The sequence below is a fragment of the Metopolophium dirhodum genome, chromosome 1, assembly GCF_019925205.1.
Source record: "Metopolophium dirhodum isolate CAU chromosome 1, ASM1992520v1, whole genome shotgun sequence".
Taxonomy (NCBI): domain Eukaryota; kingdom Metazoa; phylum Arthropoda; class Insecta; order Hemiptera; family Aphididae; genus Metopolophium; species Metopolophium dirhodum.
Genome location: NC_083560.1, coordinates 61,284,776 through 61,303,603, shown reverse-complemented (window position 1 = coordinate 61,303,603; position 18,828 = coordinate 61,284,776). Strand labels below are relative to the sequence as shown.

Sequence of the window (18,828 nt, the reverse complement as noted above, 5' to 3'; positions counted from 1 at the left end):
ATAAGATAAAATATACGTCACAATCGCCGTAACTCGCCACAATCGCCGTCTCTACTACGCCGAAACTACTACCCGTTTTCTACTCGTTAGACAATAGTAAATAATATTTCATTTTTTAATATTTCATTATGAGTTCAAGAATCGGACATTTTTATCGTAATATTATTTGTGACGAACAAACATGTGCGAATTATTTAAAAAGCAAACAGTTGTTACCTCAAAATGAAGAAAATCATTTAACGTGCAATACAGTGAGAGAAGGTGTCAGCTGTGGTGGAGATCTTAAAGAAACTACCAGAACAAATAAAAAGAGAAATATGTAATTGGTTATGACATTATTATATTTTAAGTAAGATATAAAGAAAATACGGAAATTAAATACTATTTTTAGTGGATTTGGGTAGATCACGCACTACTTGAAAACAAGTTTGGTAGATCGCGTACGACATCACTACCAAATTTTTATGAGCGTTTGAAATTCATATTTTTACAACATTTGATATTCACTCGGTATCTCATGTAACGATTTTCTTATTTGGTTGTAATTAAAAAACGTATGACTGTAGATACTTGAAACTTTCACTGAATGTTTATATTATAGCATTTTCTATACAGGATAAAATTTGATATAATTTGACTCTTTTTGAGCTGTTTACGGACATTGTCAGTTCTAAATTTTTTTAGTTTTTTTTTCTATGCATATCAGTTAAATTTTATTTGTTAGGTAGAAAAGCGTGAAAAATTTATGCAAGGCTCCTAATATATTATTACAATAGCAGTTGAAAAATATTGAAAATACATAAGCACAATTTTTTTTATAAGCATTTAAAGGTTCAAATTTTGACAAAATTTATCAAATTTTAAATGTAATAATTATTTTGTAGTTAAAAATTTATAAAATGTTCAACTTTTGTAGCTTAAGATTGAAAAATTAAAACAATGTTCCACATAAATAAGTAAATATATAAATTACTTTGTTCACAATAATATCATCAAATATACTTAGTAATATCATAGGCTGACTGACCGTTTTCGCTCAGAATCGATTTTCTTATACAATGATATTATATCATTGAATTCAAATTTAACACCATCCATTACAGTGACCCACTTGTAACCTACTGTACAGCAAAGTGACATCCACTTACCCACCTTTTTTTAGTTCATTTGGCATTCTTATTTATGTTTACATTTTATTGTATTTTCTTTGTATTACCTATCGGTTTTGAATGTAATTTTTTTATTTTAGAAAGCTGTGTCTTTTCTTAATTTTAAGTAAAAAGGTGTATCCTCATACCTATTCATTCTATTTTTAAATTAAGCATTTATATATACAATTGTCAACTCTCTATTCCGTCACAAGCCCTGGTTTAAAGAAGTAGATATATTTCTTTATCCATATGATGAAATCTATATTAAAAAAAGGTACTTTAACTTTTAATCTATATAATTTTTGTCTTTTTTTAATTGAAGTAAGAAGACCTTCAGTTATCTAAATTTTTTATATTTTTTATTTTTCTTATAATTCTAATTTAATTAGTAGATACTTTATTCTGGCACTAATAATCAGATCAGTTATTTTATGATTAATTGTAGGCATCTACTAATATGTCTATATCATTATCAATAATTACATTTTCCCAATCATAAAAGGAAATTAAATTATTTAACAAATTTAAATTAATAATTTTTATTGTGTTTTTCATATTAGATTTATTTTTTTTTCTTTATAAATAAAATCTTTTTTAATAAAAAATGCTTAACTAAAATTATCTCTAATATTAGTTTTAATTACAAATTAATTTGCATTATAAATATGAATATTAATATTTCTAATAAAAATATGATCTATACAAGACACAGAAATATCAGAGATCCTAGTGTAATGTTCATGTCACCATAAATAATAACTTTATCATTATTAGTAGAATTAGCCGATAATAATCAATAATTATTAAAAAATCATAAATAATTAAAATGAAAATTATTATTCATTACTAATCATTTTGCATTAAAGTTTTCTTGGTTCGTTATTTTCATTTTCTTATAAATGTGAATCTAATGTTATTTGATGGGTCAAAAAGCTTGAAAATGTAATACAGTCTCCTAATATATTGTTACAATAGTAGTTGAAATATATTAAAAATACTTGGGCACAAATTTTTTTTATAATCAATTAAAGTTCAAATTTAAGGTTCCACGTAAATAGGTTATATATAAATTACTTTACTAACAATAATGTCATCAAATTAAGTATATACTTAGTAATATCATAGGCTGACTGACCGTCTATACCCAGAATAGCTTTTCTTATATAAGGACATTATATCATTGAATTAAAATTTAACACCATCCTTTACAGTGACCACTTGTAAATTACTGTACAGCAAAGCGACACCCAAATGCCAATTTTTTTTTAAATTTAAAGTGATAACCATAATCAAACATTTAGAGTTAGCTTATTTCAATATTTCCATTTTCTTATAAATGTGAGGTTAGTATTTAATAACACTATTCCATTAATAAATTATAAATAATAAATGTACCTAATATAGGTAATCCAAGTAATTGCAAATTTACAATTTCAACTTAAACATTTATACTTAACAATATCTTTTGCTAATATAGGAACATTGAACCAATTTCAATTTAATATATTAGGAATTGTATTTTTTTCTTAGGTTAGAACAAAATATAAATAGGTACATAAACAGGATTATAGTAACTAAAGTTTAGAAAAATCTATTATTTTTATAAATAACCTCAACATATATGTATTAAAAAGTCATAAATATTAACTTTGCATAATCTACAAATTCTAAAGGAGAATTTACAATAATGTAATTAATTTAGGTTAAGTACAAACAAATTATATTAGATTTGTAACCTTATACAAAACATAATATTTTTGATTGTACATTAGTCAGTGATTTTTCTAATTTTTTTTTTTCAAATAGCATGACCTTTCTGAAATAATATATTAATGGATCCAACATATTTCATAAGAAAAGTAATTATTAATATACCTCTTTTATGTTATAAATATCAAAAAATCAGAACTAGTTATCCGTAAAATGGACATGTTATTGGATCATAGTTAGGAATGTTTATGAATACCATAGTATAGACCAGAGATTCTCAAACTCTTTTTTCTGCGTACCATTCATTCGTATTGCGGAATTTCAATACATATTTAACATTAATAATGTTTAAACAGTTGTTTTAATAACAGTCTATACTATACCACCACACAGCCTTCCACGTACCACAGTTTGAGAACCGCTGGTAGAGACCATAGTAAGGAATGTTTTTCCCCCACAAAACTATTTAATTGGTATCTAAGTTTAGATTAAACTATGCTATGTTTATAATATTTCATAATATTATTATAGTCATTAAATAAAAAAAATCGATCAAAAAAACATGTTATTTAAATTTTTAATTAGGTATGTAAATGAACATTTAAAACACATATCTGGTCTAGATGTTTTTTATGCCTGTCTTATTCTACTTGACTGTCATAACTACTAGAAAATTTGCCCAAAAATAGGCTCTATTGTGGAAATAACTATCAATAAAGCAATCATTAAAATCAAGGTAAATTAAGACACTGATTGTAATAGATATTTGCATATACCTTGGCAGGTGGTATGTTTTATCCAAAAATCATATTACCAACATATATATATATATATATAATATATAATTACAATCAACATTAAAAATTAACACAAGATTCAATAATGTATATCATTTATATTTTCATACATGTAACATATACATAAACACACAAATATGTACTTACGTATATATCATATAAAATAAAAATACATTTTTTTTTAAGAATGTGTTATTTTTTCTTCTTGTCGTTTACACAGTTTGGACAAAACCATTTTCCTTTGGGCTTGGTAACTAAACTGAGACATGCGAAGTGAAACCATTCGATTGCACACTAAAATATAAAATCTTACAGTTAAAAAGTATACTATTCAACAAAAAAAAAAACTAGGAAACCACGTTTACAATAAAAATTGAACGTTATTAAACTTTCAATGGTTTCAATATTAAATAAGGTGTTTATGTAAAATAGAAGGAAACAATGAATAACTATTGAATTAAAAATAAAATGCTTACATCTTGGTTATCACAGCCTATCATTTCACCGAAGGATACTTGTTTGCACAGACAAAATGTTGGTTCATTGGGATCGATAGGCATGTCTACATAAGTTGAATGTGCAATTCCATGACTAACTGAAGCACCCGAATGGCAACCGGTCTCAACTGCAACATCGTCTACGCTATTGGTTGGGTTTGATGGTTCAGTGACAGCACTGACAGAAGGTGGTGCACTTGTTGTTTTAGAACCTTCTAAAAATGTTGAAATACAATAGAATAAACATAAACAAGACTATACTATTATGTTATCCAAAAACCTTTTTTCGGTGGTAAATTAATTTTAGCCTTGGTGGCAGTGTCGCGCATGTCAGTTTGCAATTGAATTTTTCCTTTAAATCTCAATAGTTCTGCATCCAACTTCCGAATATGTTTATCCACCTGAAATGTAGGTAGAATGAAGTAGATGAATTCTAGGGTTATATTAACAAATCAAGATCTACATACCAGTTCGTATGTTTGTATAGACAACTGCACCTTGTCATCGCTATATGCTTTGGCTGTGTCAAAATGATGTTTTATGCTTGCTATAGTTTCTTTCTTTTTGTCTACCGAATATTCTTTGACATTTGACATATAACTGTCGGCCATTTTATCAATGTTGTTCATCACTTTTTGAGATCTAAAGTCGAGTTCTTGCATCAGACTGAAGTTTCGATTTAACTCATCAGGAAGTTTGTTCAAACCTAAATTGGCAATCCGTTAGTACTTTGTTGAAATGCTATCCTGATAAAGTACTTACTGTTTCTTAATTCATCCAAGTATGACGCTGAAGCCATTATTATTTTATGGATTAGCAAAAAATTAAGTATAACACACTCTTTAACAACCACAATCTGGGATTTGCTGTTTGTTATCAACAGGTAATGCTACGTAGACAACTATCCTACTTTTCTTGTATATTGTATACTGCACAGTAGGTACACCAAGATTTCTGAAAAAAAAAAAAAAATACAGAGCTATAATTGGCTAAATCTAGCAGTTAGTAAGCTGTAACCATATATATCAGAGAGAAAAATCCAATCTTACTCATTGTATAGTATATAATGCATTTAAATTAACATTTGAAGACAAATTCTGTTAACATTAACTATAAATTGTGTGAAAGATTTTGGGATTATTTATGGGCATTACCTCATTTCTCACAACATAAACAATTCAACATACTTAAGTAATGTTTATAACAAGTTTTGGCCACTTAGTAATTGATTAGCTTTTGCCTTTGAAAACTACTTGGGTTAATTAAAAAAAAATGTTAAAAAACAAAATTTACTATAAAAAGACTGTAAATTAAATTTTTGTTTTTCGTTATTGTTTACCATAATGCATCCAATTAACCAACCCTCAAAAAAATGTCTACCATTACGCCTAGGCATCATAGAACTTTGTTTACTAAGTCACTGCATGTTAAACCAACAAATATCCTATTTATTTTCACCTGTGGATATCTGCTATGTTAATATTGGTAAAGTAAAGAATGTGGATATATTTAATAACCCAATACTATAAATAATTGATAAATTATAAAATCAAGAGTAATACTAAATTCTATTTTAGTTAATTTGGATTTTCCTGTAATAAATTCTTACCCGTCCTCATTACAAGAGTGTCCATAGGGGTGACTTACCCACTCCCTCACTTAATAATATAATAATAACAATTTAATATTTATTGATTTCTCCAACAAGCAAAATTTACAAGATGTCTACAAAATGCATAATTATAATTAGATCACTTCCAAAGCCAAAGGCTGTGCTAGAGCAAACTATGTATAGTGAAGGTATTCAAACCCTACGTAGTAGCTTCATAGGGCATCTGGAGGATTCGTCAGGAAAGCAGTGGCACAGAAGAGAAAAACAAATAACAATGATAGCAATAAATAGGTTTGTCAGGAAAAAGTATTAATACTTATTGTTTTTTAATCATAATTTGTGTAAAAAAAAAAAAAGAAACTATTAAGATATAAATATAACTATATATACTATATTATCTCATATTTATTTAACGAGGAAATTTTAAAGATGCAACAAACTAATCTAGAACAAATTCCCTTTTTCAAACTATAAATAAAAATTTGGTGAGAAGCTGCACACTTCAGATATTAATCAAAAGAAATATTGAATTGCGTTTTGACAAGTACTTTACAAACGCAGTACAAAACATGTATAACCAAATAAAATATACATAACATAGAATGTAAAAATACTGAACAACTAACCTCAAATACTACAAACATTTTGTTTAGTGAATTTAGCTTAATTAATGACAAATAAACTATAAAAGCAATTAAGGCTTTAAAAGACAATTCTTCGCCTAGATTAGATGGAATTACAGTAAAAATGCTCAAATTAAATATACATTCACTGATTAAACCACTATCAGATATTTTTAATTTAGCTATAGCAACATCTACTATTCCAGAATGCATTAAAATTTCAGTAATAACACCAATACGGCAGTATACAGAAAGGATGACAAATCCAACATAGAAAATTATTGCTTAATCTCACAAATATAATTTTTTTTTTTTATTGATCGAAAAGAAATAATATACATAAATTATGAAGATAAAATTTTCGATTATCTATCTCCTTTAAGCAAAGCTTGTGTTGGAGATAGAGTTATTAAATTATATAATAAAATTATTAATGAAAAGAAATTAAATTAAATTAAAATTTTAAAGATTCAAAGTAAAATTCTAAATGCATATAAAACTAAATAAACAGATATTAATGTAAATTTTTTAAGAAATTGTACATGATAAAAAGAAAACTAAAAATAACATTATATTCAAACATGCACGAATAAAACAAAGATTAAAATTATTTACATAGCTTAAAATATAAAAATAATTTGATTTAAGGTAAATTGCATAGTAACCATACATAAATTATTTATTTTTTTTTATTTTTGTTTTTATAGTATAGTAATTTTATATCATAATCCAATGAATTGAATGTAGTAGGCCCAAGGTAGTCTAAGAATTTTTGACCACACTTAACTAATGCATCTAATGCCCTGTGGTCTTTTATTTTTATATAACTCTGTATTGAACCATGTATTTCTGTTAGTATCTAACCAAAGTATCACATTTTTTTTGTAAACCTAGTAGGCAGAACCTTAAACTCTTTATAATTTTGATTCGTTGAGTCTTCCATAGTTTTTGTATCTAAACAGATTCTTATTATTTTGTTTTGTTGAAGTTGTAATGGCTTTAAATAAATTTCGGACAATCTACCCTACACTAAACATCCATACTGGAACAATGATTGATATAGAGCTAAATATATATTACGCAATATATTTTTTAGTTTATAAAATTTGCGGAGTGAAGAACGTAGCCTCATTACTATATTATTAATATGTAAATTCCACCTAAAGTTACTGTCAAATGTGATACCTAGATATCTGGTGGACTGGACCCTTGAATTTTTTTTACAAATATCATCATTACATTCAGTGACATTTTTACAACAATGTACTGTTAGTTCCTCAAAAGGAATAACCGAATTGTAAATACTGAATGTCATAAAATAGGTTTTTTTTTATATTCAAATATAATTTCTTTAAGTTAAAAAGATTTACTACTTTTATTTCAGATATTGCTTTAAGTTGTACAGAAGGCCACGAACTATCTGTAAAGAGTAGACAAGTGTCATCCGTATATGTTACAATTTTACCATCTATATTTATATTGCATATACAGTTCATATATAAAATGAAAAATAAAGGACTAAGAACACAACCTTACGGAACTCCGCATATGATTTCCCATTTTTTGACCTGATGTTTTGTTTATTTTAACTATTTGTTTGCGTATCTTTAAGATAATTTCTAAACCAATTTAAACTAGTTGTTTTGATTCCAAAACTAGGTAGTCTTTATCAGTTCTTCATGATTAACCATGTCAAATGCCTTTGATAGGTCTAAGAAAACAGCTAAGGTTTTTTTACCATGATCAAGGGCATTATATACGTGACTCGTGGCGCTATTAAGTGCATTTACTGTCCCTAAGCCAGGTCTAAAACCAAATTGATTTTTATACAGTAGTTTATTTACACATATACTATGAATATATAGTTAAATCTTTTGAAAAAATTATTAAAAAAAAAATAGTTCATTACCTTGAATGTAATTATCTTCTATCATGTACCCAATTCAGCTTTAGACCTGGTAAAAGTACTGAACAAGAAATTGCAACAGTATCAAGCTATATTTATCATTCCTTCAAAAATAAAAAAAAGTGCAATTGTTTACTTGGATGTGGCAAAAGCATTTGATACTATAGATCATAAAATATTACTACAACATTTTAACACATTTGGTATCAATGGAACAGCTTACAATTTATTAAGTTCATATTTAAAAATAGAAAACAACAAATAAACAATGAAATAACTAATAAGTGAAGAAACTTCAATAATATGTGGTGTACCTCAAGGGACTACTCCACTCCATCACTTACACTGTTTATATACATATAAACCAAATACATAATTTGAATACAAATGAAAAACTAGTTTTCAACACAGATGATACAGTACTTTTTGTTGAAGGCCAGTCCAGGGATAAAGTATTTGCTAGCATACATTCCGACTTGAATAAAATCCAAAAGTGGCTATGTGAAAATAATTTATTCATAAACTTAGAAAAAACCTACATTTTACCACATTATATTATAGTTAATTTGAATCAAGTCTATGTATACATGAAATTATGTGTTTAAATCAAAATACCTATATGTACATGCTAAACCTTTGTAAAAATAGTTAGAAATTGTAAATATTTAGGTATAGAAATGTGCCATTAAATAGAATGACCACACAAAATTTGTCACAAATAAATTAAGAAAAATAATGTAGGTATGCATTTAACAATGTAATAAATATCTTAGAACTTAAAAAAATTAAAGTAGTGTATCAACCATTAATAGAATCAATAATTAATTATAATAGTTCTATATGGGGAGGTAGGTATTTAGCAACTATATATTCATTAAAAAAATACTAAAAATTATTCTAAAAAAGATGGAAGATACCACACAATATACTTATACAATGATATTATCAATGTACTACCAGTAAAAAATTATTTTATAAAGCTTCGGTACTTTACATAATTAAAAATAATCTTACTTTTAAAACTGAACATGGACATAATACTAGAAAAATATCTAATATCAAATTACCAACTATACACAAAAAATTAACACAATACACATATTTATAATATATCAGTGCAAAAACGTACAATATATTAACATTAGAAATTGACCATAATAACTCCTTTAAGAAGGTCTATTGCTATTAATTATATTATTTAACTACATAATTTTTTACATAATAGTACATAATAATATTATACAACATGAAAAAAAAAATTGTATTTATTTATATTGATATTTTAGTTATGTGAGAAATGTATATTGCAAATTGTATTTATTTAATTAATATTAACTATTTAATGAATTTATATTTCAAATAGTGAACTCGTGAACATATTCGTGGGCCCATTAACTTCTTGAAGAATAAAAATAAAAATAATAAAATAATAGATACTAAATACCTGAATTACATTATTTTTCAACAAATAAGGTGTGATGTTTTTTTAAGATTCAATTCAAATAATATATTTTTCTTATTACATTTTCCAGATATAATTGTATAATTAAGATATTCTCATTTTAAATGTATATAAAATGTACACAAAATATTTATTATATAACACTAATACATATGATAGATATTTCAGAAGTGGGTATTCTAAAAAAAAATTAATTTAATTTAATTTGTTATGTTTATAAGATTAATAGTTATAAACCTAATTGTAAGGAGCAGATTATTATTGTTTAAACTATCAAGTATTAGGAATAATTTTCCAAAATTTGTTTTCAAGACACTTCAACTCCTGGTATAGAGATTCACTTTTGAAACTAAATTATAACCTATACATTTTTAGTTATTAATTATATTAATTGACTTATATCAAACATTTGTATTTTGTAGAATTTATGTTCTTATTTGAATAATTGGATCAGCGAATTTTAAAAGAAAAATTAAATAACGTAATAGTAAAACCATAGTAAAATGAATTATAATAATTTCTTACTAAATATTAATATTTTACATACTTTCCATGTATCAAACATATGCAGATGTAGCGTCAATTATCATCAATAAAAATTTAATAATAGTAATACAGTAACTTTATTACAACCCAAATAATTATTGTTACATGGTGGGAACTATTAGTCTATCTTTGACATGGTATACATATTCTATGCAGTAAAAGATAAAATCTAAACATGGTAAATAAGAAAAAATGTTGATTTTTATACCTACTTAAATTTGGCAAAATAGTTGGTATAACCTAGAATTATTTTACATAACCATTAACCATTTATGTACATTAAAAAAAGTGATCTAATATTCTCTCGTTCTATCAATAAATTAATAAATAATTAAAATTAAAAATTAATTATGGAATTATTATTACCTATTAATAGTATTCAACACATTACATAGATAATAGATTAGACTACAAATTTAATTGGTAAAATAATTAATATCAATTCATCAAAAATAGTTCTAATATATTAACTATAAAAATCTAAATTAAATTTTTTAATTATTTGCAAGTACCTATAGGTAGGTACCTAATATAATTAAACTATATAATAAGAAATGAAATAGTTTAAATATACATTTTTTTTAACACAATTAAACACAACAGTAGGTACAATTGGCAACATTTTAATGTTATCAATAACAAATGTCCAACAAACAAATAAACAAGTCCTGTTGATGTAAAAAATAATGATACTAAAATAATTTGTTGTAAAAAATACTTTTATAATACACAGCAGTGGCGGCATAAAATTGTGGAGGCTTTGAAACATATTGTATATTTTAAATAATTTTACCACCACCCTTCATTGAACCAAAATAAGCAGCAGGTGCCATTAATAATTATTAATAATAATGTTTGCCATAATATATGTGTTGAGGCGTTAAGATTATACACCAACCCACCCGTTTCAGTCATGAATAGGAATTGCTTCAAATAATTCTATATCCTGCCGCCACTGATACACAGTGATCTATAACACACATAATATATATTACCTAGTAAAGCAGAGCAAAGCAACTATCTACATTTGTCTTTAAATAGCAATAATATTGTAAATAGGTACTTGATGAGTAGGTAGGTATTCGTTTTCCGGTATTCAAAGAAAATATTAATATTCAAGTAAAATAATATGATAATATGTTTACCTATCAAGCAAATTAATTTTCAGTCTAAGTTTATGATGAAAAAATTAACTAAATTCATAACAAGATAGTTAGGGGTAAAAAATAATGAACTTTTTACGACTGGTCTTATTTCTACATTAGGTACTTCGGTGCCTATACTAAAGTACAAATAGAGTATAATATACAACTACAGTAGTGCAATATACAGTAATAATGTATTATATTTTACTAACGCGATAATGTGTTGAAAGTTTAACCAACGAGATAACCAAACGTAATTAGTTTTGTAGTGGAAGTAGAACCCATAATTTGTACGATTTTCACGAAATCGACATTAAATAAGACGTAGGTACTTACCTAAATATCGTCGATGACGTCCTTTAATAAAACGATAAACACAGCTAAGGGTGCTAAGGCCACACGCTGTCTATCGAAACTAGAATGAAATGAACATGAGCTCGGTTCAAAACTTGGAATTTATCAGGAAGCCCAACGCTCGACAGTCGACACGCGCACACACGTAATAATGTAAAAATATGGAATAATATACCAAAATACAGTGTATCACACTATCACCGAATAATATTATGTAGGTTTTTCGTTATTAATATCTAATTAATGCCGACATTTCAAGACCAAAATATTGTCCTCCATGGAATAGACGTATTTCAAAGGATATTATACGACTTCAATAATAATTTTTTTTTGTAAATACTTTCAAATTCTATATATAACAATACAATGATATCTATGAATGAGTGTTATCATGACTCCTCTAGTCACAAATCACTTGATATTAAAATATAAGTAGTAAACATTATAGTTTATAGGTACTATATAGGTACCTACCAATATTCTGAAAATTCACATTTCACGTCGATTCGCGAATGTGGTTGTCATATTATAAATATATCATTCCATGTTCTTAACTATAAGTCTGTGTACAAATCATTCGAAGTCAACAAAAAATCCAAATGGAAAATTTAAATCAGTACATATCATTTTGTCCAAACTTAGCGTTCTGTATAATCTTCTTAATATTTTTTTAATATTACCCATTGTTACATTGGCAGTTTCGCAACTATTATTATTATTTAGATACCGTCAATAGAAAACGATGTGATAAACAACATAGGTAGTATTTCTACTCGTAGACAGCATTTAATATACTTCCACCCAAGGATGCTGGATGAGCATCAACTATAGATTATTAATACCTACCTTATTTGAAATAGTTAACATCAGACAATTCTCACGGTACTTCCTATTTAAAATAAATATTAAACCGATAATATTTCCTTAATTGGTTCTCTCTGGTCTTATGGGATATTAAATTTATTTATTAAATACAATTTAAACTACAACAATATTACATAAAAACAAATATATATCATTACAACTAAAGATAGTTGGTTACATCCAATCCAATGATAGCGTGGAGATCAGAATTCTAACCAACTAAGTACATTTCTCATACATGTTTGAAAAATTGAAGTTACATTTAAAAAAATAGTGGTTCATGACCATAGTAAATCATTTTAATATAATTTATTCAATAAAAATCTTAACAGTAGTGTAAAACGTATCCTATTATTTATATTATGCACTTAGTTCACAATTTATTTACAATGGTATCGATAAAAAGTTGTTTAAAATATGGGGATTATAAAAGTCTTGAGAATTAATTTTAAATTTACCCAGACATTTATAAATACATAGTAATGTGGTCCCAATTGTGCAAAAGTTTTTCTTAATTAATGAATTTCTTTTAAAATTTTTTTTTAACACATTACTGAAAGAATAGTGACACAACTCAGGAAACACAACTTTTGGTAATCAGCTATTTAAAAAAGATACACAAATTAAATTTTTATTAGGTAAATGTTTGTTATTTTGATAGAAATATTTTAAAATAAATTGTATTTAAATGTTCTTGGTAGATGTTGTAAATTGATATAATATTATTAATGCAATTAACAAATGTTTGAAAACATTTTGACCTATATCAATATTCATGACTGAAATAATAATTTTTATGTATGCTACGTACTGAAATAATTGTGATACAGCTCAAAACTGAGTGTTAAATATTAAAATAAAACCATTTTTAGAACTAAATAAATTTTGTATTTATGTTAATTATTATAAGATGAATAAACCATATGATTGCAAATAACATGATATTTTATTTAATCTGTAATAATAATTATAAAAGAATAATGGTTTGGTTAAACTACTGTTATGCGCCCGTAGATCAATAATACATAATTATTAAAATTTACTCTTTTAATTTAATAATTATTATAACATAACTACCATTATCTTTGTGTACTTACTTGATGGCCACTTAGGCTTGGTTCTAGCACTATTTCTAGTAGTTATTTACTATAGTAAACAGAAGTAATATTATATTATTATAATTATAGTTAGGATGTTGATGAAAAAATATAATAAACACATAAAAATACCCTTGAAAAAATATGCTAAAATGCCCTAAAAACTCCAAAAAATGAACTTAAGAAATCTACTTATTAAATAAGTAATAAAAATTTAAGAAGGGTGACTTGAAACATACCAAACTGATACAAGAGACAGTCAGGTAGTCTGTTGTAACAAAACTTCTCTAATGAAACTTTACAAAATGCCATTTCTGAATTGAAAAATGGTAACTTTTTTTCCATGGTAAACTACCTTGCTTGATTAAAAAAAGTAAAAACATTATGCTTCAGTAAAGAGAATGTGTTTAATTAATTTTTTATATGATATTTAGGTTACTTATTTACCAGGGCCGGTACTACAAATTGCTGGGGCCCTGTGCAAAATTGCTTGGATAAAAAAATACTTTGTTGAATTATACCTATATAAATAAATTATAATATAATACATTTATGAAAAGTTTTAAAACTAAGAATTACACTGTAGATATATTATTATGTGTTGTGTTTTAAATGATGTACCTAAACATTTTCAAAGGGACAATTTGTAAATTTATGAACTATAGAGTGATCGAACGTAACTTTTGGACAAAGTTTGCTACCAGAAAATAGTGTCTATGGACTATAGAAAAAAAATAAACTTAGCTTCACTCAGAAATCAGAATCTAAAAATAAACAAAAAGATTTACGAGTGGCTTTGTTAAATACCTATTAGGTGTAGGGTAAGCGAATACTATATTAGGTTATTAATTTATTATATTGAAATGGACTGAAACTTAATTGAAACTGAAACGCCACATGCCTATGGTTTCATATTATTTTAATCTTATACCATGGGCGTAGCGAGTATGGAGCAGGGGTAGGCAAGTGCCCCCCCCTGCACTACAAACTAAATTGTATTTCTTATATCACACGTGTAAGTTTTACGTTAAAATTGAAATATTAAATATGATATAAGTACATGAAGTCTAAAAATAGTTTAGTGGGACCGAGTGATATCTACACGTGTAATCGTTTTATATTTTATCGATTAGTCTATCTAAAGATTATTTGAATTATGAGTTAAACGCTAATCGTTATGTGCTTTATACATTAATATCAACAGCGATAGTGTCAACAATCAAGTGCAGCAGACAGCAGTACGTGCCGTTCTGTGTTCGCGTAAGTAACGAATATAATATATAACGTTTACATTTAATATTATTTTACACGATGGACATAAGAAAGTTTTTTGGTGGTAAGTACATATCTTGTTTTAGAATTATAAATAGTTACAAAGTAAAATAAATAAGTACAAAGTCTTTTACTTATATAATATATACACTATGTATTGTGACCGCCGCCTGCCGCAACTATGATATATTAAGAGGCCGCTATACCGCGTTAAATTCGGCTGAATTCTGGAAGAGATCATTACTAATTCCATACTTGGATTCATTAATATTCTCATTGGAACGGAGATTTTCTGATGAAAACATACCTGCTTTTTCACTTTTATTATTACACCCTTCAAATATGTTAGATATGAACACCAAAGAATTTAAACTTAAAATAAATGATTTTGCCAATTATTACCAAATTAAAGACTTGGAAAGTGAAGCAGAATTATGGTACAACATCTGGAAGGAGAAAAAACTGGCTAAAAGCAAACTATCAGACATGGAAATGAGTGAAGTAGTAGAAGAAACAGATATTTTCTTTCCTAAAATAAAACAAGCCTTGCATATTTCTTTAGCTCAGCCATGTACAACTTGCACTATTCATTCAGTACGTTAAGAAGGGTAAAGACTTGGTTGCGTTCAACGATGACGGAAAACCGTCTGAATGGTAAATCAAAATAGTTTTTTATATCAATGCTAATTAATAATTATATTAATATTAATCATATACAATGTAAATTATTTCAGGTCTATGCATACTAAGTGTGCATAGAAAGCTGCTAGATGAAAAAAAGGAAGAGATGCAACAGAAAATTTTCAGCAGATTTTGCGAAGACTCTAGACGATTGTCATTGTTATAATTTAAAAATAATGATTAATGAATAATATATTATAAATAAATACTTTAAAAAAAAATTGAGTTTTAATGATTTAAAGTTGGCTACATCACTGCCCCCCCTGATTGAAATCCTAGCTACGCCCATGTCTTATACCATTTATTGCTTAAGTACTTCAGTACCTAATTACGATTTACATTGTTTATCCTCTTCAATGTATCGTAAATACTAAATTTTGTTAAAAATATTTGGGATTTTTTAAATTTTTGTTGATGTATAAAATGATATTTTAAATAAAAGTTAGATTACACATATTAAAACCGTACGGATGTCACAGAATTATTATTTCAACTGTAGTTTGAAAAATGTTATATTTTTATGAAATTATAATATTTTATTAGTGATGATTTGCTTTTCTGGAGTGAGCTCAGCTTCCGTGGGGCCCTAAATTTGTGCAGGGGCACCGATTGCACTGCCCTTGCTCCGGCCCCGGTATTGACTTATTTGGGTTATTATAATATGTACAAATATGGTTTTAAAACCCTTATTTGTGTTCCAAGTAAAACGTAGGGGTAGGGTAGGTTCAATGCTCAAAAACATTAAAAAAAACCTTACTGTTTCGTGTCACCTGAAACTCAATGTGACTTGGAACACCCACTTTTTATTTTTTTTTTTTAACCAAGTTATAGTTAAACATAATTTTTTTTATGCAAATTTAGTCATTTATACGCAGTCTATATGCAGTACGCAGACTATAATATACAGTATAATATACTAGATTTTTTTCAGATTTAAAAAATTAATAGTGAAGTTGTAGGAGGTTGGGTAAGTTCAAAATCGTACTCATTTCACCCGTTTTGATGATAGTGCGTATGGTGAAGTACTTAATAGTAGGTATTCTTATACTTAAATAATAGCGTACATACAAATAATAAGTGCAGGGAAGTAAGATCAAATATTTTTAATTCATTATACATAGTATAATAGTAGAGTGAAATCATGGCTTGTGCCTTGTTGAATAAGTACTTATTTAATGAAATTAATATGGTATCTAATTTAATAGTATGTGCTTATTTATAAGCTTGTATAATATAATTTAAAGTTGACCACTCAGAATATTTTTTAGAGTTTTAAAAACATAGAAGAATTTTCTTAACCATATGTATACTCCACTTTAAATGATCACCAAGATACAGACCTAAATATTTGGCTGAGTTTGTCTTTTTAATAGCAAACTAACAACAATGTTGAGTATCAAAAGTATAAAAGTTATTATGCAGTATACATTTTTAAAGCCTAGATTATGATTATTATTTTTAAATTGTAAAAAGTTGGTAATACTTGTTGTACATTAGGTGTCTAGAGAGTCACTATAATACATGTGTTAAATTTTAATTAGATGATATAAAATCATATTATACAAAAAATGAAGATGGTCTTGTATTATCTAAAATAAATAGAGTTAGTTTTAAAACAATTTATTATTGTTGAGTTCATTCCATTCTCTTAATTTATAAATATTCATATTAATATCATTGACAATACAAAATCCCACAATACTAAAAAAATGTATTAAAAATGCAATTTCATATTTTTTTGAAGTTATGGTATACTATCCATTCAGTATTTCATTTACAGTTGATTTTTTTATTAGTTTTTGTGTTATATGCTTCTTTAATTCCACATCTTTTTTAAAATTCATACTACCTTCATTAATTTTATTACAACAAAACAAATTGTTGGAAATTTAATTAATTTATTCAATATATTCCTGTATAAAATATAATGATTTTTTAAAGTAACATTAAATGGTTATTTAAGAGTTTTATTATACATGTTATCCCTTATTCTAATTGAGGGGACGAGACCAACCGATCCAAGGTTTTAATTTACAATTTTTATTGGTATTAAAGTTACGTTAGAATTCATTATATGATTATAAATCAAGTTATAAGTATTATTAAAATTAAAAAAATGTATTTTTTTTTAAAATTTTTTCCTGAGAAATTTTGCCCCCCAAACGTTGTATATACTCTAAAAGCTTAATTTTAAATTATTATCTAAAACCTGACATATATTTATCCCAGCTCGTTTTTAAATAGGTATTCTTATTTCTCTAATATGACTTTTCGTTGACTATTGTAAATATTTTTATTTATAGCATTACATTTTGTGTTGGTTTTTATTTCAATTTGTTGTAACACATTATAATTACTTACTTGATGTACATTTGAATGTGATGAATACAATTTTGAATTATAATGTGCATGGAATGATTCGATGGAAAATATATTCAATTTTAAGATCCATATTTTCCATAAACTCACTAACGCTATAATACAAGTTCACGTTACAAATATTCAAGCAAACTGATATTTGAAAATATGATAGAGTTCTACTAGTTGCCCGACCTGCATATAAGACTGTGCCATATTTGGGTTGATCTAAAATTCTCTATAGATTTTATATAATATTTGTATCTTAATCTTTACAATTTTATCTTTTATATTGTCTCGGTCAAACACATTATAAGAAACTCGCCCAAACACATTGGGTACTTTTATTATGCGGGTAAAAGGGCAATTCGTTCAAACGCAGACCGCCCAATTTATGGCCTTGGACGCCTTCTAATAATTACAATAATTAATTAAAATTGATGTATATAAAATTAATTGCATGGGCTGCAGCTCACACAATTTTAGCAAACACTTAGGTGGCCACACAAAAGATACAGACAACGCCACAGCTAACAGTTATGCAGGCAACAATAAGAAACCTCGTACAAACTTGAACGTCACACAAGTATAAAATGGTAGGTATAAGTGGTATAACTGTACATCATGATTTAAGGTAGTGATGTATCCAGAGTCCAACGTAATATAGCTAATAATAAGAATAATAGTAGTAGTAATATGAATCACCAGTGGCGAAGCGCCACAGAAGACAATGAGACAACGTCTTCACACTTA

At 26.4% G+C, this 18,828-nt stretch overlaps 1 protein-coding gene across 1 annotated transcript; it reads right to left on the bottom strand.

The window, feature by feature from the left end:
* Positions 1–3,736: 3,736 nt before the first annotated feature.
* LOC132934991 (inhibitor of growth protein 5-like) lies at positions 3,737–12,079 on the bottom strand. The gene is made up of 6 exons (XM_061001425.1): positions 11,786–12,079; positions 4,918–5,109; positions 4,623–4,861; positions 4,436–4,556; positions 4,135–4,370; positions 3,737–3,952 (listed from the first exon to the last, which is right to left on the bottom strand). The coding sequence occupies exons 2-6, from the start codon at positions 4,952–4,954 to the stop codon at positions 3,851–3,853; spliced, it is 735 nt and encodes a 244-aa protein (XP_060857408.1). The 5' UTR covers positions 4,955–5,109; positions 11,786–12,079; the 3' UTR covers positions 3,737–3,850.
* Between the last annotated feature and the right edge of the window lie 6,749 nt (positions 12,080–18,828).